Source organism: Balaenoptera acutorostrata, chromosome 4, assembly GCF_949987535.1.
Source record: "Balaenoptera acutorostrata chromosome 4, mBalAcu1.1, whole genome shotgun sequence".
NCBI lineage: Eukaryota > Metazoa > Chordata > Mammalia > Artiodactyla > Balaenopteridae > Balaenoptera > Balaenoptera acutorostrata.
In genome coordinates, this window is record NC_080067.1 from 27,639,936 (window position 1) to 27,666,602 (window position 26,667).

Here is a 26,667-nt window from a genome sequence, read left to right on the forward strand (position 1 = left end):
TAAAAGGCCCTCCACTGAGTAAAACTCAGAATGAGTGCATGTGATGACATAGCATATCTTCCTCAGTCTGGTCTGATATGGATCCCAACCTCAAGCCTAGTTGAACCTCTAATGGAGTTAAGACTTTGGAAAAGGATTGGCCCAACCTTTACAGGGAACGATGTGACTAATATCTCAGTCAGCCTTCCCACACCCAGGCACAATATCATTAAACATGGTCCCAGCCATTGTCGATATTAACCTTTAATAAATGTGATAAGCACTCCTGCCTGTTCTCAGCTGACATCCACGTGCACACAATAAAACTAACTCTTAGCATTTTTAGAGCTGCCAGGTAAATATAACAGGAAAATTGGGCAATGGGACTCGTGCTGGGACTTTTCAAATTCAACCATCTATGTGGAGAACAGTGACCTTCAGATATTGTGGAACATGAGTCAATCCTTAAAACTTGCTATATTGTCAGGAATTGGAATGAAGTTAGTGCAGTGACCCAAAAGCTTGTGACATGTTTGGTTACCATGTCCTGCCTCTAACCAACTCCTCACATTCATAGGGATAATGTAATAGAGTTTAGGCATAATATTTATTTTGAAGCTTCTGGCGTGTTGACTACAATGCTAGTGACACACTGAATAAGTGATTTTGTCTATTTATTTATTTTTTAAATTTATTTTATTTTCATTTATTTTTGGCTGCATTGGGTCTTCGTTGCTGCGTGTGGGCTTTCTCTATTTGCAGCGAGCGGGGGATACACTTTGTTGCAGCGCGCGGGCTTCTCACTGCGGTGGCTTCTCTTGTTGCACAGCACGGGCTCTAGGGCGCGCTGGCCTCAGTAGTTGTGGCTTGCGGGCTCTAGAGCGCAGGTTCAGTAGTTGTGACGCACGGGCTTAGTTGCTCCGTGGCATGTGGAATCTTCCTGGACCAGGGCTCAAACCCGTGTCCCCTGCATTGGCAGGCGGATTCTTAACCACTGTGCCACCAGGGAAGCCCTGAATAAGTGATTTTAAAAAGATCTCTGAGTGTGTTTCTTCAGACGTTAATACCTACATACATCACAACCATTATGACCCTGCTCCAAAAATTTTTCTCTTTGAGAATTTACTTCTGAGAATCAGACAGGACAGGCATTCTGGTTACTTCATGGTCACATATTGGTCTCTACCAAAATCCTAACCACCATTATTAACTAAATTTAGTTCTTAGTAACTTTTGACCACTCCAAAAATTTCACATCCATTCTCAAAGCATTTACCACTCTTAAGGGCATTCAGAAATATTCATTACAGTCTTGGAATTATTTTTTAACATTTCTTCATTCAAAAGGCATTCATTAACTCATTCATGCATTCACTCATTCAACCTATATTAATTGAGCATTTCCCACATGCCAGGACAGTGCTAAACATAAGGCACAGGAAGAATTGTGTCAAAACAAAGCCAGAAACCTGCTTATTATCTATCTATGTCTTACTTATTTAGCCCATGTCCGATGTCTTAGCCTATTGGTCAGATGAGAAATTTTTTATCATAAGAGTATCCAGACATTACCCACAAATCCTGGCTGAACACAATGCCTAACCAACCCTGTCAATTCTATTTTAAAATATGTGAATATAGCAACTTATAGCCTGACTTTGGTCTCAAAAATTGTTAAAAATAAAGTTTAGATTTACTGAATTGGTAAAATATTTAAGCTACAGTATACTTCAAGATGGAGTAATAAAGTATGCATATTTATTCCATTTAAAAAAAAACTGGCGGGGAGAGGGATAAATTAGGAGTTTGGGGTTAACATATACACACTACTATATATAAAATAGATAACCAACAAGGATCTACTGTATAGCACAGGAAACCCTACTCAATACTCTGTAATAACAACTATACTCCAATATGAAATAAAAATTTCAAACAAATAAACAAACAAACAACAAAAAAAGAAAAAAATACATGGGGCATAGAACGATGAGCAAAAACAGACATGATTTCCTGCCCTATGGATCTTACAGTCTAGTGGGGGAGACAGAACTTCATAATCACCCAAATGAATGTAACATTTCAATGATGACAACCGCTGGGAAGATGTGGTACATGGGGCTCTCCAAGGAGGATTTTTCTTAACATGTGAGGCTCCGAGCATCAACCCCAGGGGCAATACAACTTACTGATATCAGGAGGACAGACAGGAATTCACTCAGCAAAGCAGTTGGGGTGGTATCTTGGTTGGGTTCCCTGGAAACTACTTTGAGACAGATTTCCACTCTCATAAGTGCATGAGGAAGGCAGAATTGGGCAGAGGGAGAAGCTGACCCTCAGTGAGGTTACTTCTTCAGCAAGCTCTGGAGTTGGGATGGCCCTTCCAAGTTGTCCCAAACTGAGGTAGGGTCCAGGCTTTAGTATCTCTCCAAGGTCAGTTGGTGATCTTGGGCAGCTGCCAGAAGGAAGAAGCTGGAGTGAAGCAGTTCCCTGCTACAGAGGGCAGTTCTGGGTGAGGGGGGGTGGGTAGGGGGGTGGTAGGTGGAGGGGGCAGGGGGCAGCTCTGAGCCATCGGCAGCCAATGGCCGCAGCCAGGGCTGGCTACTTGATGTTCAGGGCTCATAGCAAAATGAAAATGAGGGGCCCCTTATCCAAATATCTGGCAAAAGCTTTCTCCTTTCTTCCATGCTCAATCTTTCAACAGATAGTGGTGTTTTTGTTATTTGCTATTTCTTTCTTTTTCCCCCTGCCCCAAACATTTAAAACATTTAATTAATTTATTTATTTATTTTTGTACTTATTTTTGTATTTTAGCCACACTGCGTGGCATGCAGGATGGTTTTCCAACCAGTGATGGAACGCGGGCTGCCGCAGTGAAAGTGCCGAATCGTAACCACTAGGCCGCCAGGGAACTCCCTGTTATTTGCTATTTCATGTTGCACTCCCTCAGGCTCTGCGATCCACCAGGATTCAGTGGAGACCCTCACAGACACTCAGGGCCTCACTCTACAACTGGACCCAGGGAAGCACATGCCTGACCCCAGCCCTCCTTGCACCAAATGCAGGCTCCCACCGGTGGCAAAAAGTAGCCAACAGTTGCTGAGCAGAGTCAGGGTGGGGGGCAGGGAGACAGCCCTGAACCCATCACTGGGAGGCAAGAAAGTGTCAAGAGATGGCACTGTGTGTGAGCTGAGACTCCAAGACCCAAATTCATGCTCCACTGTCTCATTGGACTTAACTTACAAGATACAAATACAAAAATTTGTCAAGACAGCCTCCACACAGCATGAGACCCCAGCACGGGACTGCTTCTGAGCACAGGGCCCTGTTGGGCTGCACTGGAGGCCAGCCCTGGGCCCAGCAGCTGGGGAGCAGAGGCCGAGATCCTGAAGAAGGAACCGGGCAGAAGACCTCAGCATCCACTCCAGATGGGGCAGAGCATGCCAGGCAGTAGCAACAGCCAGTGCAAAGTGTATGCGGCTTGGGAAAGGAAGCCAGGAAACTAAATGCACAAAGCAAGAGGAGGCATGATTCACATGAAGCTGGAGTGGTGGCGGGGGCCAGACCAAACCTGGCATGACAGGCCATGTTAAGGACTTTGGTTTTTTGCCTAAGAACACTGGAAAGCCTTTGAAAGCCTTTAACCAAAGGGGGCAAGAAGCTTAGAATTCTGTTTTGGAAAAGAATCACTCCATCTGAAGTGAGAGCAGATCAGAGGGGATTCGGGTGGTTTGTGGTCATTTGTAATCCAGGTGAGAGATGATGGCAGCTCAGCCAACAGGAGGGGTGGTGGAGCCAGAGCCCAGTGTTTGAACTGGGAGGAGATTCCAGAATGACTGGACCTCAGTGATAGTTTGGACATGGGCTAAGGGAGAGGGGGGTGTCAAGGGTGATTTACTAGGTGAAGTTGTGTCACAGATACAGACTTGGCCCTGAGTACAACAGGATACCAGGCAAACAAATGCCTGCCTTCATGAAGCCCAGGACAGGGAAGAGACTGATAAGTCAAAGGACACTGACAATACAACAGTCAGACTGTCCAAGTTGAGTGCATAGGGAGGGCACCAGCCCAACACTGGGTCATGGGGTCAGGAAGGGCTTCCAGGAGGAAATGACAACTGAGTCGAGACTCACAAGGCAAACAGAAGTGAGGCAGGTCATCATCAAAAAATCTACAAACAATAAATGCTGGAGAGGGTGTGGAGAAAAGGGAACCCTCTGGCACTGTTGGTGGGAATGTAAATTGATACAGCCACTATGGAGAACAGTATGGAGGTTCCTTGAAAAACTAAAAATAGAACTACCATATGACCCAGTCATCCCACTACTGGGCATATACCCTGAGAAAACCATAATTCAAAAAGAGTCATGTACCACAGTGTTCATTGCAGCTCTATTTACAATAGCCAGGACATGGAAGCAACCTAAGTGTCCATCGACAGATGAATGGATAAAGAAGATGTGGCACATATATACAATGGAATATTACTCAGCCAAAAAAAGAAATGAAATGGAGGTATTTGTAATGAGGTGGATGGACCTAGAGTCTGTCATACAGAGTGAAGCAAGTCAGGAAGAGAAAAACAAATACCATATGCTAACACAAATATATGGAATCTAAAAAAAAAAAAAGGTCTGAAGAACCTAGGGGCAGGACAGGAATAAAGACGTAGACGTAGAGAATGGACTTGAGGACATGGGGAGGGGGAAGGGTAAGCTGGGACAAAGTGAGAGAGTGGCATGGACATATATACACTACCAAATGTAAAATAGATAGCTAGTGGGAAGCAGCCGCAGAGCACAGGGAGATCAGCTCGGTGCTTTGTGACCACCTGGAGGGGTGGGATAGGGAGGGTGGGAGGGAGACACAAGAGGGAGGAGATATGGGGATATATGTGTACATATAGCTGATTCATTTTGTTATACAGCAGAAACTAACACAACACTGTAAAGCAGTTATACTCCCATAAAGATGTTAAAACAAAAGAAGTGAGGCAGGTGAAGAGAAGGGAGAGTGGGCTTGGCACAGGGATCGGCATAGGGTGGTGGTCCTCAACTGAGGGCGATTTTGGCCCCTAGAGCATTTTGACAATGTCTGGAGACCTTTTTGGTTGTCATGACTGGGGAGTTGCTACCGGCATCTTGTGGGTAAAGGCCAGGGAGGCTGCGAACATCTTACAACGCACACCATGGCCCCTCCCCCCAAATAATGAGAGCGGAGCCTGTGTCAGGCCCTAGGGGGCTGGAGGAGTCAGACAAGGGCATTCGAACCCAATGCCAAGGGTGCTGGGGAGCCATTGAAGGTTTCCAGGCAGGAAAGTGACAAAATCAGCCTTAGAAGGGCCAACAGGAAGAGGGAGTTGGGATGAGGGTAAAGAGGAGGGGAGTGAAATGTTCATAGCAGCACTATTTACAATAGCCAAGACGTGGAAACACCCATCAACAGACAGTTGGCTTAAGAAGATGGGGTATAATATATATGTACAATGGAATATTACTCCTCCGTAAAAAAGAATGAAATCCTGCCATATGCAGCAACATGGATGAGCCTAGAGAATATCATGCTTAGTGAAATAAGTCAAAGACAAATACTGTGTAATACCACTTATATGGAGAATGTAAAAGTTAGTACAAGTGAATGTATATGCAAAACAGAAACAGACTCACAGATGTAGGAAACAGAGGGGAGAGGGAAGAGAATCTGGCACTCGCATGGCTTGGTGCGTGGAGCATGGGTCGGCCCTCCGTCTTCCCTGGGAAGTGCCAGGCTGGCACATTGTCTGTTGGGTTGTGGCAGTGAGGAGAGAAAGAGAGTCGTGAGCCTTGCAGGGTCCGGCAGGAGAGGGCTGTCATGCAGGATGATGCGATCCAGGGAACAAACCGTTGCCGCATCACCTAACTTGAGGTAGACACGTTGGAAGCTCAGAGCATCCTTTCAGATCAAGTGCAGCTGATGAAATACGGTCCACAGGATCAAAAAGATGGAAGGAGAGTGAGTCTGCCAATCTGGTTCTGCCACTCACTATGGCTGCTGTGTACAGATGCACAGGCTGACCACAAACCCAGGCAGAGAACCTTCTTCTAACTGGCCCAGACGTGCCGCTTAGGCTTGCCATAGCCCTGCATGTGACCCCAGACAAGTCATGCCTCTTCTCTGAGCCTGATTAATACTGCTCCCCTCTTAGGCTTGATGAGAAGATTAAAGTAGATGAATGCCTAGCAGAGGTCAGCCACTTGGTAGGCACTCACAAAATGATCGCTATGATTATTTTACGAGAAGCCCAGCGCTAGACCCTCTGCCACGATCCCCGCTGTTGCATTGTTTCTGCCTCACCTGAAAGGCACTGTAGCTGCTCAGAGGACCTTTGCTGCTGTGCTTTGTTCTCTGAGGGACACTAGGAGCCAGCAGGACCCCAAGGCTGCAGCCGGGTGGGCAGTGGATGAAGGCGCAGCTCGCCTGGAAGCTGAGCCGAGCAGGCACATGCCATCGTCTCACTTCCTCACAGCCACGTGGAGCTTCGTTTGTGATTTTATTCTGAGTGTCTTAGAGGCACCATGGAAAATAGGCGTCAGCCTGCTGCTGGCCAGATTCGCAGAATATGAAACCACCAAAAGAACACACTCCAGTGGAAGAATCACAGCTATTGATCTCTGATGATGTACCAGGCCCGTCTTTCAATCTGATGGAGTCTTAGAGGCTTCTGGGTTTTTCTTTTTGTGTAGCTGCCCTGCCTGAGACAACCAGAACCTGGCTTGGTGACCATCGTGGCTAACACCTATTGAGGGCCTGCTACGTGCCAGGCTTTGGAAAGGCACGCAGTGTGTCTTATGGCTTTAATCTTCATCACAGTCCTATGAGGTAAGAGCTGTGAAGCTCAGAGAGGTTGAGTAACTGGCCTGGGGGTGACCAGCTAGTAATTGGTAGAGCTGAGATCTGCACCAGAGCAGACTGATGCCAGACTGTATAGCTGCAGAATTAGTTCTTGCAGGGATCCCTCTTTTGGATCCCCTCTTCCCAGGGGTGTCAGGGAGAGCAGGAAAGCTGAGGCTCTCCCTCCTGCCCAGGAAGTGGCTGGCAGAAAGCGACGGGGCGGGAGGGCAAGGAGCAAAAGTTAGGTCCGCGCTCTGGAGGCTGCAGCCAGGGGCTGAGCACACAGGGCGGAGCCTCGGAGCAAAGTCCCCTGGGGTCCCGGGCCGCATTCCTCTGAGGTCTGCAAAGGCCACCGCTTAAAGGCGCAGAGGAGCAGCTGGGAACGAGAACAAAGCGGCCGGGCCCCCCTTGGAGGAAGGAAGGAGCGAGCCCCAGGAAACAGCCGATAGCGCTAAGCTCAGCTTGTTTTTTTCCTCTGCTCAACAGTTCTCCTGCCACGGCAAACAAAAGATGTACATTCTGATTCCCTCTTCTGTTTGGATTGTGCTGTCGAGTGGATCTGGTTTGTGATGAACTGGGGGGAAGAGGCATCCGCGGGCGGTTTCTTGCTCCGCCGGCCGGTTTGCTGGGCCATCGGGAAACGCAGAAACAGCTTCCTTGACCGCGTCTTTCTCCCCGCCCGGCTCAGTAGATCCAGCCTGGCCTGGCCACACCAAGGGCACCAGGATACAGGCATTTCTTTTAATGATGGAATTTAAGGTTGCCAACTTTTCAGGTTCACTGGGACCTGGAAGTGACCTTGACCTTGAAGGACCTGCACATACACACGCAAGCATGCGCGGGGACACGCACACTTCTTAATGGACGTGTTAACCTAGTCAGATGAGAACTATGCCCTCTCAGTCCCCCACTGAAAGGCCACTCCCTGTTCTCATCACTGCGGATGAGGTCACAGTTCGCTCCTGCCCAGAGCCACCCTGGGCTACTCACAGGGCAGACCCCGCCCAGCCTGGCCCTGCCACTTAGCTCCCGTGGGCCCAGGGGTGAGAGTGACAACAACTGCAGGGTCAGCAGAAGCCAGCATCCAACAGCAAGAGCAAGGCAGGGGGTGCCCGCACAGGTCCCCACAAGCTGGCTCTGATCCCGATCCCAGCCTGGGGTGTCCACCTTCCTCAAAATCTGGACACCTGTAGGTGACAGGTGGCCCTGATGGGACTAAGCAACCCACACGTGATGACAGTGGTAGATGGACTTCTTGCTGCCCACCGGGGGGAGGGATCTGGACCCCATCTGGCTTCCTGATGCTTGATGCCCTGAATGCTGGGCATACTTTGTTTTGCCTGACCCGGTGGTGACGGAGTTGGGTCACCAAAGGGCACTATAGAACCAAAGCAAAACAAAATGAAGCAAAAAAAAAAAAAAAAAGTTAAACTATACACAAAAACCTCCACTGAGTTCTGTTGCTGCTGACACTTGGGTGATCCCTACAGCCCTGGCGATGGCAGTTCTTGGTCTCACGGACTGAAAGAGATTGTTTTGATGCCACAGAGGCTGATGTGCGGGGGCCCTGTGTAACTGCAGGAGTTAAACTGAGCCACGAGAGGTCAGCGTGGTTAGACCCTGCCCCATGCTGCTTGGCCCATTCTCTCCTCCCACCCCACTCTGAGGAGGCAGTTCACATGCAGAAGACAAATGGCATAAAGGGCAGGCAATTAATTTTTTCAGCTGGAGGCTGCGATGGAATTTGGGTGCTTAGACTCTGGCGTATGCTGCTAATTCCATTCTTCTCCTCTGTGAAATACCTCCACTCTTCAAGGAGGTGGTGCCCTTCAGAATTCCATCACTGACATTTTCTGTCTTTAGGGCCAAGAGGTAGAGTCCTGATAATTATTTGGAATGAATCTGAGGTTACCCTGCATGCTATTAGCGCTCTTTCCACGATTCCAAGGGGCTATAGTGCTGTAAAGACGGCCGGCGATTCTTCACTTGTTTCCTGGGGGAGGGAGCAAGTTGGTCCCAGCATGGCTCAGGGTCTGGTCCCCACCAACCAGCAACCTCTGTGGTGTGGAGTAGCCCAGCCAGCTTGACTGAGCAGTGATGCAGGCAAAGAACAGAGAACTTGTTGGGAAAAGAAGAGAAGCAGCTTAAGCAAGAACGGACCAAGATGAGGACTTAGTACCTGGCAGATGGGGAGAGGGAAGGGGGATACTCTAGAGGGAGAAAAGAAATCCTGAAGGGAACTTGGAAGGATAAGAAAAAGCTACCTCGCCTATTTCCACAGAGGCAGTGTAATGTAGTGGTTCACTGTGCAAGCCTATGCGTGAATCTTGGGTGGGTGACCTTAGGCAAGATTTAACCTCTCTGTGGTTTAGTTTTCTAATCTGCAAAATGGAGGATAAAATAGTCTCTATCTCATAGGTTTATCATGAAGATTAAACAAGAAGTTCACGTTAAGCACTTGACAAAATATTTAGCATGTAATAAACACTCAATAAGTATTGCCCATTATTATTTCCAATTTTTCTCCTGGTGTGTGTCTCACAATCCTTTGTTCAGGACTGGCATATGCACTCCACTTTTACCCTACACCTTCTACTGAGCGACTGATGTTTATCCAGTGTCCTGATGAGCGATTTTAATCCTCAGAGTCACTCGCCTCTGAAATCTGCTCACTGGAAGCTTGCCACACACGGAGCAAGCTCACAATAAACGTGGCTGAGTAGAACTTACCAATCACCACCGTCTGCAATGCAGTTGGATGTTGTTTATAGTCTTTCTTCATGCCCCTCCCACCCCAGCTCAAGAGAAGCCTGACCCAGGAACATATAGCCCAACTCAGAGTTATAGAGAATGAAATACTACATACAGGGAGACCCTCAGCCCCTTTCCCATCTCAGCTCCCACAATGAGGGCAAGCAGGCTGACATCTCTCAGGTGGGATATTGGAGGATCTCCCTTTGGGGAAATTGAGCAGCCTAACCCAGAAGGTCTACAGATACAGGTAGGGTCCCCAGTGACATGGCCTGGCATAATCACCCTACAGTGAAGCCCATCAGTTGACAAGCTTCTTGTCAGCTTTTTGGTGTTGCACTCTTAAATACAAACAAAGAGTCAAAGATCACTTGTCATTTGAAAAAACCCTCCAAATGAAAGATAGTGCCAAAACAAACAGAAGAAAGAAATTGTAGGAAACAGGAACAATGCAGGGAGCAGAAAAGAACAATTTTTTTAAAACCTACAATTAGTATCTTTTGAGATTTAAGGGAAGATACTGCATCCATGAAACAAGAACAGATGCTGTAAAACAAAGAACGTTCAGAGAAGAACAAGGACATTTGGAAATTAAAAATATATAAATATGTTTTCAGAACAACGTGGATAAATCTCAAAAACATTATGTTGAAAAAAAGAAGTCAGACACAAAAGAGTATCTACCATACAGTTCCATCTACGTGAAATCCAAGAGCAAACAAAACTAATATATGGTGACAGAAATCAGAAAGTCGTTGCCTGGGAAGAGGGGAGGAGAATGAACCAGAAGGGGCACAAAGGAAATGAATGGAAATGTTCTTTATCTTGTTTGGGTTGTATTTACATGGGTGTAGTCAATTATCAAAATTTACTGAACCAAAAGTATAAGCACATTATTCTGTGTTAATTATATGTTAATAAAAACATATTTGCAGAAATGAAAAGTTCAGTAGAAGTTTCTAGATCTAGCTATTTCCTGTAAGTTGATTTAGCTATCAGCTTACAGGAAATACAAAGAATAGAGTAACATGTTAAATAACACCACAGGAATGCAGTCAGCAAAATCTGACTATGGGAAACTCTGCAGTTTAACCAGTTTTTTTTTTCCAACAAAATCTTGCAGGGGGTGAGGAGAGAGAGAGGAAAAACTTATATAGTCACAAAGATTTAAGAGACATATCAATCAATCACACTGTGTAAACCTTATCTGGACCTAAATTTAAACAAACTATTTAGAGGGCAAGTGTATAGGACAAGTGGGAAAGTGTAAACATGTACAGATATTTGATAATATTCAAGAATTATTGTTATGTTTAAAGTGAGATAATGGTGTTTGTAGTGCTTTGTGTTTATTTGCTTGTTTGGTTTTTTTTAAATTTTATTTATTTATGGCTGTGTTGGGTCTTCGTTTCTGTGCGAGGGCTTTCTCTAGTTGCGGCAAGCGGGGGCCACTCTTCATCGCGGTGCGCGGGCCTCTCACTATCGCGGCCTCTCTTGTTGCGGAGCACAGGCTCCAGACGCACAGGCTCAGTAGTTGTGGCTCACGGGCCTAGTTGCTCCGCGGCATGTGGGATCTTCCCAGACCAGGGCCCGAACCCGTGTCCCCTGCATTGGCAGGCAGACTCTCAACCACTGTGCCACCAGGGAAGCCCTATTTGCTTGTTTTTTTAAGTGACCTTACCTTTTAGAGATTCATAGTGAAATACTTACAAATGATATCTAAGTTAGTGGCAGGGGTGGGGGGCATTGGGAGTGAGTAGGGACACAGAAAATAAGATTGGTCATGTGTCGATAATTGTTGAAGCTGGGTATAGAGTACACTGGGTTTATTATTCTAGAGTCTTTTCTTTTGTGTATGTGTGAAATTTCCCATTAATAAAGTACTTTAAAAAAACAGAAGAGTTAGAAGAAAAATTGAGGAAGTCTCCCAGAAAAAAAAAAAAAAAGACAAAGAGATAGAAAATAGGAGTAAAAATAAGAAACACAAAGGATAAGTTCAGGATTTAAAAAAGGGGGGGGAGGGGAGAGAGAAGAAAGAAAATGAAAGGGAGAAAATGATCAAAGAAGTAATTTGAGAAAATTTCCCAATACTGACAGCCATTAGTTTCTGGATTGAGAGGCCAGCCAGTAGCCAGCACCAGGGATGAAAAAAACCCTACAGCAAAGCCTATCACTGAGAAATTTCATGAAGTTGGTATACTGGGCCACAAACCTCACACACCCTCTTACATTCTCTCTACAGCCTCCTTTTCTCTCTCTCTTGGGCAACACCCTGTTGGCACCACTTGTAGGCCAAGTTGCTCCTCCACTTTTAGAGCTGGGTGAAATATTATACTGTAGTATGATGTGGGACCTGGTTTTCCAGGCAACTGCTAAGGGTCGGGATGACATATCTGGAAATAGAGACAAGCTAGCTTTGGGGTAATTCTTTTTTATTTCATGCTTTAACAATTCTGTTTTTTATTATTTTTAGTGATATATAATCTCAATATATGATTAAACATTTACATGTCAGGGAATTCAAAGTGACATTTCTTTTTTTTAATTGAAATATAGTTGATGCACAATATTATATGTTATAGGCGTACAGTACAGTGATTCACAATTTTTAAAGGTTATACTCCATTTATAGTTATTATAAAATATTGGCTATATTCCCTGTGTTGTACAATATATCCTTGTAGCTTAGTTTATACTTATTAGTTTGTACCTCTTAAAGCCCTACCCCTGTATTGCCCCTCCCCCCTTCCCTTGCCCCACTGGTAACCACTACTTTGTTCTCTGTATCTGTGAGTCTGCTTCTTTTTTGTTATATTCACTAGTTTGTTGTATTTTTTAGATTCCACGTACAAGTGATATCATATGGGGTTAACTATTGACTAATGGAAGTAGGAGATGGGAGGGAGCTGGGCAGATAGATGTCCCTCCTCTGCTGTCCCCTGTGGTTCCTCCTTGTGACTCTTGCAGAAGAGTTTCACGTGCCTGATGAACCAGCAGCCAGTGTGGTAACATCTGGCATCACATCCCCCCACCACTTACTCCTTTTTTCCCCGTGCATTCTATTATGAAAACTTTCAGACATACAGGGAAGTTGAAGGAATTCACAGCGAGCACCTGTACACCCACAACCTAGAGTTTACCTTTGACATTTTAAACAGCTTTATTAAGATATAATTTAAATACCATAAAATTGACCCATTTAAAGTGTACAGTTCAGTGGTTTCTAGTATATTCACAGAGATATGCAAACATTATCACAATTTTAGAATATTTTCTGCACCCCCAAAAGAAACCCCCTACCCATTAGCAATCACTCCCATTCCCCTTCTCCCAACCCTAAACAACCACTAAAATTGGTTGCATGCAATTTTAGATATTGCATTTCAGTGGAATCCTACAGTAAGTGGTCTTTGGTGACTGGCTTCTTTCACTTAGCATAATGTTTTCAGGGTTCATCCATGTCATAACATGTGTCAATACTTCATTCTTTTTTTATAGCTGAACAATATTCCATTGTGCATTATTAACATTTTATTAGACTTGCTTTATCACATGTCCATCCATCTATCCAACCCTCTGTTGATCCATTAATCCATCTTACATCTTTCATGTATTTCCTCCATTTTTTTTTTTGTTGTTGTTGTTGAACACACAAAATGGTTTATTCTGAGTCATTCAGGGTGAGGTCACATAAGATAATAAGAGCAATAATGAAAAATTTGCAGTGTTTTTTGTTAAACATGTGCTTTGACCCTCACATTTTTAATACCATGCTCTCTGACATAAGAAATTTATAAATATATATCTTATTTTCTGGCCTAGTTAACTTTCTTTTTCCTCTGATAAATATTACTTTTTTCCTTTTCAAAGTACTTAAAATTAGAGAATGAGCTTTTAAAAATGAGATATTTAAAAAATGAGTGTGTATTTCTTACATGAAAACTAAACATTATGAAGGACTTTAAGTTTTACTTGTGTTCTCACTGGATATTTCCCCCATTTTTTAAGCTTTTTCCCAACTGTCAGTGCCTTCACCTTGCACACCTCTCAAGTAAAGCTCATATCACATTATCCCATGGCCACCCTCGGTGCAACATGTGAGGCTGGGAGATGGAGTGCTTAGCCTTCTGGCTCTATAGTAAAGGGACAAAGGGAAAAGGGAGCCTGGGAATGGACTTTCGCTACCTTGGCAGACAGTGTTTCTCAGTTTCATCTACATCTACCCCTCCAGTCTCCCCTCCCACCATTGCATCCCACAGAGCTTATACTCCAGAAATGCCAAATTACTTAAAGTTCCCCGAGCACCCCACATTTTTCCGGACTCCATCTCTTGCACATGTCCATTACCTGGACAGCCTTCTCTTTGTGACAGATTCTTCCCTCATAATTCAGCTCGGCTGTCACTTTTCAGTGAAGTATCCCCAACACACACATAGACACACACACACACACACACACCCTCTGGCCTCCCTATGTTTGTTTTCCACTCCCATTAAGGCATTTACCCTCCTTTACTGAATTAACCTTTTGACCTGTCTCCGCCAGCCTATAAATCCTCAAGGTCAGGGGCCAGGCCTAGTATGTCTTGGTATCCCTAGAAATCACTGCAGGGTGTGGCTTAACAAATATTTGTTGGATAGTGAATGGAAAACATCTAGTTACCATCTCCACTATTGTTTACGTAAGAAACATTTTGTTGGCCATGCAGCAAGGGAGGCTAGGGGGTAAATACCCAGTTTGATACAAAGATGAGTAAGACTGTATCCTGGGCCTCAGAGGAGCCTACAGCGCCCTTTTGTTTGGGCAGATGTAACACTGGACAAGATACCAGGACAACAGATGTAAACTGGAACTGTCCCAGGCCAACCAGAACATATGGTCACCCAAATTACATATCCACTTCTACGAAAACAGCAGTGCCATGCTGACTCATGCCCAGCCTGTCAGACCCAGGTCACTTCCACAATTTTCTTGCTCAAGCCAATTACTCCTCATTAGTACTTAGATCATTTATGTTTTTCATTGTTGTTATCCATGTAAAAATCATCCATGAAATTTAATATTCCTAAGGTATTACATATATTGTATACATTAAAAACATATATTTAAGCAACTAGACAGAAAAAAAATCACCCAGTAAACAACTAAAAACACTTTCCAACCTTTTTTGATGTACTGAATTCGCATTTATAATCAGTATGCGAAACCCATTACATATATGCACTTCTTGGTATTAACACTAGACTCTAGTCTATTTTTCTTTTTTTGGCCGCATGGAGGGCACGTGGGCGTGCCCCCTGCAGTGGGAGTACAGAGTCTTAACCACTGGACTGCCAGGGAAGTCTCCTGGTCTATTGTCTTTATTGAAAGGCATTGGGTGTTTCCAGCTTGCAACCATTATGAATAATGACGCTATGAACATCGCGATGTAGTTTCCTTCCCCTTTCTTCTGAGTCAATTCTTTGAGCTACTTGCTCCAAAGTCAAGTGACCTGGTTGAAGAACAGGAACAGTTGATACATCTCATTTTCTATGCTCTGTGTCTTACTGCTCTCCTAAAAATCTGAGTCAAATTACAGAGCACATCTGTTTCTCACAACTCTGCCAATAATTTATGTTCTCATTTTTATGTAAATATTAATAGAAGCTTACTGTCATTTTAGGGTGTTCTTTGCATTTTTAAGTGCTGTAAAGGTTATAGATTATACTTTAATCAAAAGCAGCTTAGTTTTTATGAAAACATATTATAATGTAAGTATATACTTTATAATTACAAGGTATGTATTTGTTGAATGAATGAATGTATTGAAATTGTACTCAGTTACAAAGAGACAGATGCTGCATGATTCCACTTATATGAGGTACCTAGAATAGTCAGATTCATAGAGACAGAAAGTAGAATGGCGGTTGCCAGGGCCTGGGGAGTTGGGGTAATGGGGAATTGTTTTTTGGAGTTTTTTTTGGTTTTTTTGTTTTGCTTTGTTTTGTTTGGCTGCGTTGGGTCTTCGTTGCTTCACGCGGGCTTTCTCTAGTTGTGGCAAGCAGGGGCTACTCTTCCTTGCGGTGCGCGGGCTTCTCATTACAGTGGCTTCTCTTGTTGCAGAGCACAGGCTCTAGGTGCATGGGCTTCAGTTGTTGCAGCACTTGGGCTCAGTAGTTGTGGCTCACGGGCTCTAGAGCGCAGGCTCAGTAGTTGTGGCATACGGGCTTAGTTGCTCCACGGCATGTGGGATCTTCCCAGACCAGGGCTCAAACCCGTGTCCCCTACATTGGCAGGCTGATTCTTAACCACTGCACCACCAGGGAAGCCCAATGGGGAATTGTTTAATGGGTATAGAGTTTCAGCTTTTAAAGCTGAAGAGTTCTGGAGATTCATAGCACAACATAAATGTACTTAATACTCTTGAACTAAACACTTAAAATGGTAAGATGGTAAATTGTATGCTATGTGTATTTAAATATATATACACATATATACACACATTAACCCAATGGTCATTTGGTATATATTGTCGGTAGAAGTGTGCCTACAATATATAGTCTTGCATGTTAAATGAAGTTTCATGTGTGAAATTTTATGGATTAAAATTTCTGTATTAAATTTTCAGTGCAGAGACAAACAGGCAAAGATGGCTGATATATTAGTATCATTACATAGCAAATAGAGTAAAAAAATCATAGACTAGATAGTATTATGTGAACGTCCAATATTAGCAATAAAGAACTCCACTTAAAAAAAAAATCATGCATCTAATTTTCTATTATCTGTGAATAAAAAGCAGAAGGAGAACTTAGGGAATCTTAGAGACAGCTGCGTGAACTTTTTACCTTAAAGATGAGGTGAGGGGACTAAGAGAGTCTAGATGATTTTCCCACTTCAAGATCAGCCGTATCTGTCTCTTTTATAATGCACTCCAGCCAAATCCTCTTTATGTCTCATTGGCCAGAATGGATTGCATGGCCTGTCCTGACTGCACCAGAGGCTGCTGGGAAAGCAGGGAATAGAATAGGTTAGACACATGGCCACTCCAAGTAAATTAGGGTTCCCTCAACAAGGAAAGAAAAGGAGAAAGGGTATTGAGTAGGCTGTCAGCAGTGTCTGTTCAACTCACATTAGTGTTTTTGTTTTGTTTTGTTTTTGTTTGGGGCATTACAGGCTAGAACCAATGATTATATGACTTACAGTCCTAAAATCAGGGACTTCCCTGGTGGTCCAGTGGTTAAGACTCCGTACTTCCACTGCAGGGGGCGTGGGTTCAATCCCTGGTCAGGGGAACTAAGATCCCACATGCCACACTGTATGGCCAAAAAATAATTAAAATAATAAAAAAATAAAGAAAAGGAGAATGGGTATTGTGTAGGCTATCAGCAGTGTCTGTTACACTCACATTAGTGTTTTTGTTTTGTTTTGTTTTTGTTTGGGGCATTACAGGCTGGAACCAATGGTTATATGGCTCCTGAAATCCTAATGGAAAAAGCGAGTTATTCCTATCCTGTGGACTGGTTTGCAATGGGATGCAGCATTTATGAAATGGTTGCTGGACGAACACCATTCAAAGATTACAAGGAAAAAGTCAGTAAAGAGGATTTAAAGCAAAGAACACTGAAAGAGGAAGTCAGATTCCAACACGATAACTTCACAGAGGAAGCAAAAGACATTTGCAGACTCTTCTTGGCTAAGACACTAGAGCAACGCTTAGGAAGCAGGTAACTATCATATAAAGACATGATTAGTGATGTCAGCATTTCCACAGGGATTTGGAGAATACTTTGGATTAATGACAAAAGCTTGGGATTAAGTAGTAGTAGTATTTTCCTGTTATTAATTGTATATAATGTGGTTAAGTATTTTCAACACTTTCAAACACTATGAACACTTGATATGGAACAATCTCCAAGATGTATTTTTTTTTAAATAAATACTGCAGTTTTTAAATTTTATTTAATTTATTTATTTATTTATGTATTTTTGGCTGTGTTGGGTCTTTGTTGCTGCACGCAGGTTTTCTCTAGTTGCAACGAGTGGGGGCTACTCTTCGTTGCCGTGCGCTGGCTTCGCATCGCGGTGGCTTCTCCTGTTGCCGAGCATGGGCTCTAGGCACGCGGGCTTCAGTAGTTGTGGCACACGGGCTTAGCTGCTCTGCAGCATGTGGGATCTTCCCAGACCAGGGCTTGAACCCGTGTCACCTGCATTGGCAGGTGGATTCTTAACCACTGTGCTACCAGGGAAGTCCTCCAAGATGTATTTTAAAGTGAAAGATTCTGCCCCTTTTAAACATCTCTGTAAAGTATCATTAATCAGTCAACAGATATTTATTAAGTACATATGATGTTGCCAGCTATGTTAAGTGCAGTTGAAATTAGTTTTGAGGAAAGTCAAGTTTTATTGCGTACAAAGGAATAATAAGATCAAGATATTTTAGAAGAAAAAAATTAAAAAACCTAACCTATGAAAAGACCCTTGGCAGTGAGTAACTGTGTTATGTAAGGAGAAAACCAAGGGTTTTCAAGTCACAGACATAGACTCACATCCCAGCTTGGCTACATACTGATCATTTTACCCCAAGCAACTGAATTACTTTCTTGGAGTCTCAATATCCTCATATATAAAATGGGGTTTTTTGTCGGTGTGCTCGTTAATTTTACATCTTAACTTGACTAGGCCACAGTACTCAGATATTTGATCAAACACTATTCTAGATGTTTCTGTGCAGGTATTTTTTAGGTAAGATTAATATATAAATGATTAGGTTTTGAGTAAAGCAGGTTATTCTTCATTATGTGGATGAGCCTCATACGATTTGTTGAAGGCCCTAATAGAAAAGGACTGACCTCCCTGGGAGAAGAAGGAATTCTGCCAGCAAACCACCTTTGAACTTGAACTGTGACTCTTGCCTGAGTCTCCAGCCACACAGCCTACCTTGCAGAATTTGAACTTGCCAAACCTCCACAATTGCCTGAGCCAGTTCCTTAAAATAAACTCTCTCTCTCTCTCTCTCTCTCTCTCTCTCTCTCTCTCTCTCTCTCTCTCTCATACATACACACGTACTGGGGGGAGAGGAAATAACTTTTCTTCTACCCTCTTAGGTTTAGGAATGGAAGCCTGAAAATTAAACTGCCAAAAGATGATTAGCAAGAGAAAAGACAGATTTTTATTTATGTACATACACAAGAGTTCACAAAAAAGTGTGACTATGTGGCAGTTAGAATTGAGGGCTTACATTCCATTTAATAGGGAAAGGGGATGGGGAGAAGGTCACTTACAGGAAAACAAATGACTTCTTTGAAATAGTGGGGTAAGGGCACTTATGGGAGAACAGTTGACTTTTAGGAAAGATAAATGGCCCTTAGGAGAATAGATGGGAGATATGATAGCTTTATGGCAATGTCTGTTTAGGTGTGGTGCTGAGTTCTGTCACTGGTGATAAGAGTCAATCTTTCCTGGTTCCAAAACTCCTGAAATTCCCGGGGAGAAGATTTATAAGTTGAGTTTTTTTCCAAGGCTCTGCTTATCTTAAAGGCAGACAAGAGGAGTTCAAAACCTGCATCTGTTGACTCTCAAATAACTTCAGCTCAAAATAATTTTTATGTCACTGTTGTTCATTCTGGACCCCTTCAGCGCCCTTTTGGTTCTGTTTCTCTAAAGAACCTTAACTAATTCAGTGGGATATTTTGAGGTTTAGATATAATGCTTGCAAAGTTAGATATAACATAGGTTAGGAATCATTCAGTGTGATAGCAATTATTATTAATTAGTTCTAAGGGTGATATCAGATAATATTTTGACTAAACTACGAGCTTGTGTGTCTTAAATTACTTGGACTGAATTTTCAAAATCTAAAAATACATACAAAAAGAAAGTTACAACCATAAAGTAATATGACTGATTTGTAATATTACACCAAAACTTAGAGAGCCAAAATTACTATAAATCTTCTGAGTAGTTGTCAGTGGAGGCTCTAGAACAGGGCTGCCTTAGCTCACAATGTTTACGTATGGAGGCAAGCTTTTTATTTTTGATCTGATTTTTTTAAATAGCGAAACAAAATTCATTTGTAATGACTTTCAAAGCATCTCAAAGATAACCAAAGTAACAAATGAGTATTTTGAAATGAGATGGAACTCTTCACTGATGTGAAAGTAAAATGTGGAAGTGATTTTCCTGTGTAGATTCCAACATTGTTGTATTAGTGTGGTCAAAATAGACCATGTTGTGATAACAAGCAAATCCCAAAGTCTCAGCGGCTTAAAACTAAAGGATTATTTCTCATTCACATGAAGTCCCTTATGGGTCCAAGGGTTCTCCAGGTATCTCCCTTCTGAATGGTGACTCAGAGCTTCAGGCTGCTTCCATCTTTCAGCCCCCCAGGAACTGGTGGTTTCGGTTGCTATGGCAACAAGAGAGAATGCAGAGAACCTGGGGAGCTTTGTCCTGCCTCAGACCCACTTTACAGGTCATTTCAGATACACTTCTGTCGGATGGAATGAGTCCTCGGACCCTGCCTAAGGGCAAGGGAGCTGGCTAGTGCCGCTTTCTGTCTGTCCAGGAAGGAGAGGAGAGTTGGATGTGGTGAACACAGACCATCTCTACCATCTTGGCTCTGAAGCCCATGCGGGGGGAATCAGAGGATGTCCCAACAGTGGCAAGGCAGTGAAAGAAGCGAACGGTCTCTTTAGATGACTTCCCTGAAGGGAACACAACCCACTTGGTGTCTTTGAATAAAAATCTATCTCAGTGCTTTATAAGCACACTTTGAATCTGTAAAATGAAACATTGACTAACTTCTTCAGGAAAACGCCACCTTAAAGCAGTGGATCATGGCCTGAAGCTGCTCTGTCAAGCAAAACCTTCTTAAAAAGCATTTGTTGTTGTGACTGTTTTGTATAAAAACTGTTTACAACATTAGAGAGAAAGCATATAAAAACCAGCTGTTCAGTGAAAGAAAAAACCTTCCAACGTTTTCATTTCAACTCTTTGTATTTTTTAAACATTCATTTAAATGAGATAATGTTTGATTACTTTCGTGGGCATCCTCCAAAGCCGAGCAAATACCTAGACAATGTGTTACACAGCAGAGAGGTCAAGTGCCCCCTCCCTGTTGCATTCACGAGCATTTGAAAGAAATAAAAAAAAACCTTCTCCTTCCTTAGACATCACTGAAGGGAATCTCCTCTTTTGCCTTTATGGGTCTGTGAATTAATTTTGCAGAGAAGCCAAAAGCTTTTCTGATCATCTCACAGGGACTCCAGATAGGGTCAACTATGGTGTTTCCCAATAAAATAAAAGGTGAAGACTTAAGTATTTTGCAGGATTTATTCTGATCAGACAGTGCAGCCAAATAAGGGCAAATAACCATGCAAGTCTCTGACTTAAGTGCTTCTCAGTCCAAGAGCCACTGTTCTTGGCAGACCAAACCCCACAGTGTGGTCCTCGTGTATGGGCAGCTGGTATCTTTCCTTCATTGACTGTTATTAGAAAATCCATTGTAATCTCTGTGTGGGGTTTGGTAACACAATAGCCCCTGTCAATGCTCTGAAATATATTCAATAAGCAGGAGAAGTCTCCCTGCAGCTGCTGATTTGGCCCTTACAAAAGGTGCTGCCACCCTCAATAGTCTCCTCTATTTGCCCAAGGGCACTGCATGATGATGGCCCAAAAGAGCCCTGAACAAATCTGCCAGGGAAAGGTTCAAGAGTCAAATAACCTTCACTCTAATTACACAACTGAGGTAAGCATGGCTAGTGCAAAAGAGCCAAGTGATCAGCCTTCCGGTACCTGGACACAGAGGGAAAGGAGCAGAAGTTGGAGAACCTAGTCTTCTGCTGTTAGCATCAGCAGCCACAGATATTTATTGGAAAGGGGCATAAGGCATGGGCCCTGCCCTCCAGGGGCATCTAGCTGGGGATGTGGAAGAACATAAAGAAAACCTCAATGTAGCCCATTTTTCCCCCGTCTTCTGTGACTAGTTGCAAAAAGGCTGCAGTTGGCCATCCCTAATGGACAAGCCAAGGCCATCCGGGCCTGGCTGAGATGTTAGTTAAGAACTGTGCATTTTTTAAAAAGTTTATTCTATTGAGGTAGAGTTGATTTACAACGTTGTGTTAATTTCTGCTGTACAGCAAAGTGATTCAGTTATACATATATATACTCTTTTTTTCATATTCTTTTCCATTATAGTTTATTACAGGATACTGAATATAGTTCCCTGTGCTATACAGCAGGACCTTGTTGTTTATCCATTCTATATATAATAGTTTGCATCTGCTAATCCCAAACTCCAAGTCCACCCCTGCCCCTTGGCAACTGCAAGTCTGTTCTCTACATCTGTGAGTCTATTTCCTAGATAAGAGAACTGTGCATCTTGACGTGAGGACTGGTATGGCAAGTTCCCCACGGTCACCGAGCCCATGGGCACTCTCCTTTATCCAAGTTAAATCTGCTCAGAGTGACTTTAAAGTTGCCCTCTTGACCTCTGGTACAGTGTGTTCGTACCTGCCAGCGGCCATCAAGATGGTACAAGCTCCTTCCTCATGGCACCTGGTCCCATTCTAACTCCTCTGTTCTGAGACACGCAGGCCTGAGGTTCATTCCTGATCTACTTGGGTGGAATTTTACCTCTATCCTTGTTCTGACACATTTAAAATCTGGTACCAACCCCCATTCCTCAAATCTTTCTGATACTTTAAAATGTTGCTGTGTAAATTATACCTCAATAGATCTGACTTTTTAAAAAAATCCATCCTTGAAGTTTCAATTCATCTTAGTAACCCTCCCTCAAGGCTCTTACTCTACAGGATGTAAACCACACAGACATTGGTCAGTAGGTTCTTTTTTTTTTTTTTTGGCTGCATTGGGTCTTCGTTGCTGTGCGTGGGCTTTCTCTAGTTTCAACAAGCAGGCGCTACTCTTCACTGCGGTACGTGGGCTTCTCATTGCGGTGGGCTCTCTTGTTGGGGAGCATGGGTTCTAGGCGCATGGGCTTCAGTAGCTGCAGCATGCGGGCTCAGTAGTTGTGGCCACGGGATTTGTTGCTCCGTGGCATGTGGGATCTTCCTGGACCAAGGATCGAACCCGTGTCCCCTGCTTTGACAGGCCGATTCTTAACCACTGTGCCACCAGGGAAGTCTGGTCAGTAGGTTCTAATAGATGGCAAGACTGCATTTCCCTTTCTTTCAATTCATGGAGACTCAGTGGCTTTGGGGAGAACAGAATTACCTTATAGTATCTTATGATACAGTTTTCCATACCTCTCTTTTCAGTGGGGTCATAATGGGAAAAGTCCAAGGAGTCCTGGATGGGCCTTTCTGGATGGGGCTAGGCTTGAATCACAAAACAAGAACTGGGGAATTACTGGACATCAGAAGCCTTCGACTGAGTTTCTCTTTTCCATGATAATATTTGACTACAATTTTTCCTTTGAAAAATTCACCTATATTTGCTGGCTTTCTCAGATACACAGCTATTTATAAATGCAAAAGCAAGTATAAAGAGGTTAAAAGAGGTTTAAAATACAGTTAAAAGACAGATAGGGTTGTTGTGATGGTTAAATGTGACAAAGTAAGTGAAGAGCATAACGTGTTAGCCAAGAGTAGCTCTGAATAAATGTTGGTTATTTCCACTTGTTATTAGTAACGTCATTATTGAGTTTAGACTCTAGTCATCTTACTGGACAGAGTCTGCTGTAGTAATCCTCAAACACGGTAGGGAGTCTCTGAAGGGGATGTATGTGGGAATCCCTCAATCCCTTTCCTAAAAGCTTTCTGATTACTAGAACAAAAATGAAAAAGGGAAGACCATGAATGTAATTAGCTTTATTAAGGTTGATTTATGACAGAAATTGACTTCTTCTAAAAGGAAGACATCTCTTAGTCAGACCAGCGTACCTACTCATATAAAAGAAAAAGAGGGGACTTCCCTGGTGGTCCAGTAGTAAAGAATCTGCCTTACAATGCAGGGGTCATGGGTTCGATCCCTGGTCAGGGAACTAAGATCCTACATGCTGTGGGGCAGCTAAGCCCACATGCCACAACTACTGAGCTCGTGCACCTCAACTAGAGAGCCCACGCGCCTTGGAGCCTGCACGCCACAACTAGAGAAGAGAAAACCTGCACACCACAACTAGAGAGAAGCCTGTGTGCCATGATGAAAGATCCCGTATGCCTCAACGAAGATCCTGCATGCCGCAACTAAGACCTGATGCAGCCAAAAATAAATAAAATAAATAAATAAATGATAAATAATAAATCTTTAAAAAAAAAGAAAAAAAAATGGAAAAGAGAAAAAAATCGTTTGAACCTGATGCCACAAAACAACCCTCTTTTTATTTCTTTAAAACTTGGACTCAAGAAGAACCAAGAGAAGTGTATGGTAGACCACCCCTAATATGGTCCCCAAAGATCCCTACCTCCTGCCATCCACACCCTTGAGTAACCCCTTCCCTTAAGGATGGGCTGGACTTACGTGTATGTACTGACTTGCTTCTAACAAGTAGAATATGGCAGAAGTAATGAGATGTCATTTCCAAGATTAGGTAATAAAAATACTGTGTCTTATATCTTGAGCTCTCTCTCTGTCTCTCTCTTGCTATGACCATTTGTCCTGAGGAAAGACAGTTACAATGGCATCAGGCAGCCCTGTGAAGAGGCTCACATGGTGAGGGATGGAGGCTTTCCAATAACCATATGAGTGAGCCTGGAAGCAGATTACCCCAACCCTGACCCCCCACCCCAGTCGAACCTTCAGATGAGACCACAGCCTTGACCAACAGCTTTACTGTGATGTCTCTAGAGACCTTGAGTCAGAGGCACCCAGTTAAGCCAAGTCTAGATTCTTGCCCCACAGAAACTGTGAGATAATAATAAATGTTTTTGGGTTTTTTTTTTTTAAATAAAGCCTGTTTTAAAAAAAAATTTATTTATTCATTTATTTGGCTGCTCTGGGTCTTAGTTGCAGCACACGGGATCTTCATTGCTGCATGCAGGATTTTTAGTTGTGGCATGCGGACTCTTAGTTGTGGCATGCGGACTCTTATTTGCAGCATGTGGACTCTTTCTTAATTGTAGCATGCGGGATCTAGTTCCCTGACCAGGGATCGAACCTGGGCCCCCTGCACTGGGAGCACAGAATCTTAACCGCTGGACTGCCAGGAAAGTCCCAAATGTTTGTTGTATTAAGCCACTAAATGTTGGGGCAATCTGTTACACAGCAATAGGTAACTAATATAAAAGGTTACACAACTAACTGGAAACACACATTTTTCCCCCTTATTCTAAGGCAAATACTAGAATAATTTCTAGCATGGGGAAGGAGGCTTTGATAACAAACAACTGTAGTCTTGAGCACCGAATGTATGCTCAGTTATGCTGCTAAAAATTGCTAATGGATTATTTAAAAGTCTTTAAAGATTACTGTGGCAGTTGAGGGAGGTAGGTGGGGCTCCAAGAAATCATGTCATATGAAGAGTGAGGAGATATGACTGCTGTCTTTTAAAATGTAAGTGGTGGTCAGGTAAGAAGAGACATGCTTCACTTGTTCTATGTAACCCTGAAGGACAGAGCAAGAGGCAGTGAGTGACTTGGAAGCTGCAGGCAAGGAGGTTCTGACCCCACTGAATTTTGCTGGTGTTTCCATGAAACACCAAGAACAAAAGTCATGTCAACTACTTGGCTGTTTAAAAATTATATCTAAATGTGAAGGTGATCTACAAACAATGAAAATGCTACTATCTGCATATAGTTGAAGTGAGGGGTAATTTTTTTTCTTTTTTTTTTTTTTGGCCATGTGTGGCTCATGGGACCTTAGTTCCCCAACTAGGGATCGAATCCAGGCCCTCGGCAGCGAAAGCGTGGAGTCCTAACCACTGGACTGCCAGGGAATTCCCTGTGGGTGGTTTTGAAAGTTGTAATTTTTCTAAATTGTTCTTTATGTTATATTGTCTCTGCAATTAAAATGAAATGTATTCTAGGAAAAGAAGACCACATATTTTGAATTGCTAGAACAGTTCCTGTTTGGGTTTGTTACTGTGTCTCAGGCTGGCCATCTCCTTTCTTCACAGAGAAAAGTCTGATGATCCCAGGAAACACCATTTCTTCAAAACCATCAACTTTCCTCGCCTGGAAGCTGGCCTAGTTGAGCCTCCCTTTGTGCTAGACCCATCAGTGGTTTATGCCAAAGATATCGATGAAATTGAAGATTTCTCTGAGGTTCGAGGAGTCGAATTTGATGATAAAGATATGCAGTTCTTCCAAAGATTTGCAACAGCTGCTGTCCCTGTAGCTTGGCAGGAAGAGATTATAGAAACGGGACTGTTTGCCAAATTGAATGACCCCAACAGGCCCGCAGGTTGCGGGGAGGGTAATTCGTCTAAGTCTGGTATATATTTGCTATTATAAGTTGTTCTCTCTACCACACGGGCAGCAGGAGTCTCAGCTGACATAATCCTCGAATGTTCCTAGTACGTGAAAATCTGTTGAATGAGCACTGATCAGTCAGGAAGGGCATTTCAACCACAAAACAGTTCAAAGGATAGGTGAGCTCACCACTAAGACATATTTTCTCTCTTTCCTTCCTTCCTCCCTTCCTCCCTAACTTACTTCCTTTCTTTATTCTTTCCTTCTTCCTTCATAAAGAAGAGTACAGTCTCAGTTTTCACTGAGACCTGGGAAAAGGAACACTCAGGTTTATTTTGCTAAACTAAAAGCGTGAGCCTTTGCCATCATGTCCCTGATAATTACACAAAGTCCTAGGAACAGAGAATGGAACTTTGTGTTGTGCTCAGAAAACGAGCACTTGCAATTCTTTGTTTATATCTTTTCTTCCTTTCATCTTTCAGTATTTCTCCTGCTTCTGTACTTATAAAAGGGATTTTGAACCTGGAAATAAATATTTCTGATTTTCCCCCTCCCTGCAAAAAAGGAGTGGATTGTACTATTTTGGAAATATTTCAGATTACAGAATAATTTTTAATTTATAGAGTCTCTTTTTCATATTTCTGAAATATTCTACCATTATAATGTTGAAGCAGGTTAAATGTAAATACACATGAGGTCTGGGGATTAAAGTATTCT

At 43.1% G+C, this 26,667-nt stretch overlaps 1 protein-coding gene across 1 annotated transcript in view; it reads left to right on the forward strand.

Annotated features, from left to right (window-relative positions):
• Positions 1 to 25,992, forward strand: part of GRK7 (G protein-coupled receptor kinase 7) — a 36,006-nt gene extending 10,014 nt beyond the window's left edge. The window contains exons 3-4 of the mRNA XM_007188066.3: positions 17,033 to 17,307; positions 25,656 to 25,992. Coding sequence (XP_007188128.2) covers positions 17,033 to 17,307; positions 25,656 to 25,992 — 612 coding nt within the window. The remainder of the gene's footprint in view (positions 1 to 17,032; positions 17,308 to 25,655) is intronic.
• Positions 25,993 to 26,667: the final 675 nt, after the last annotated feature.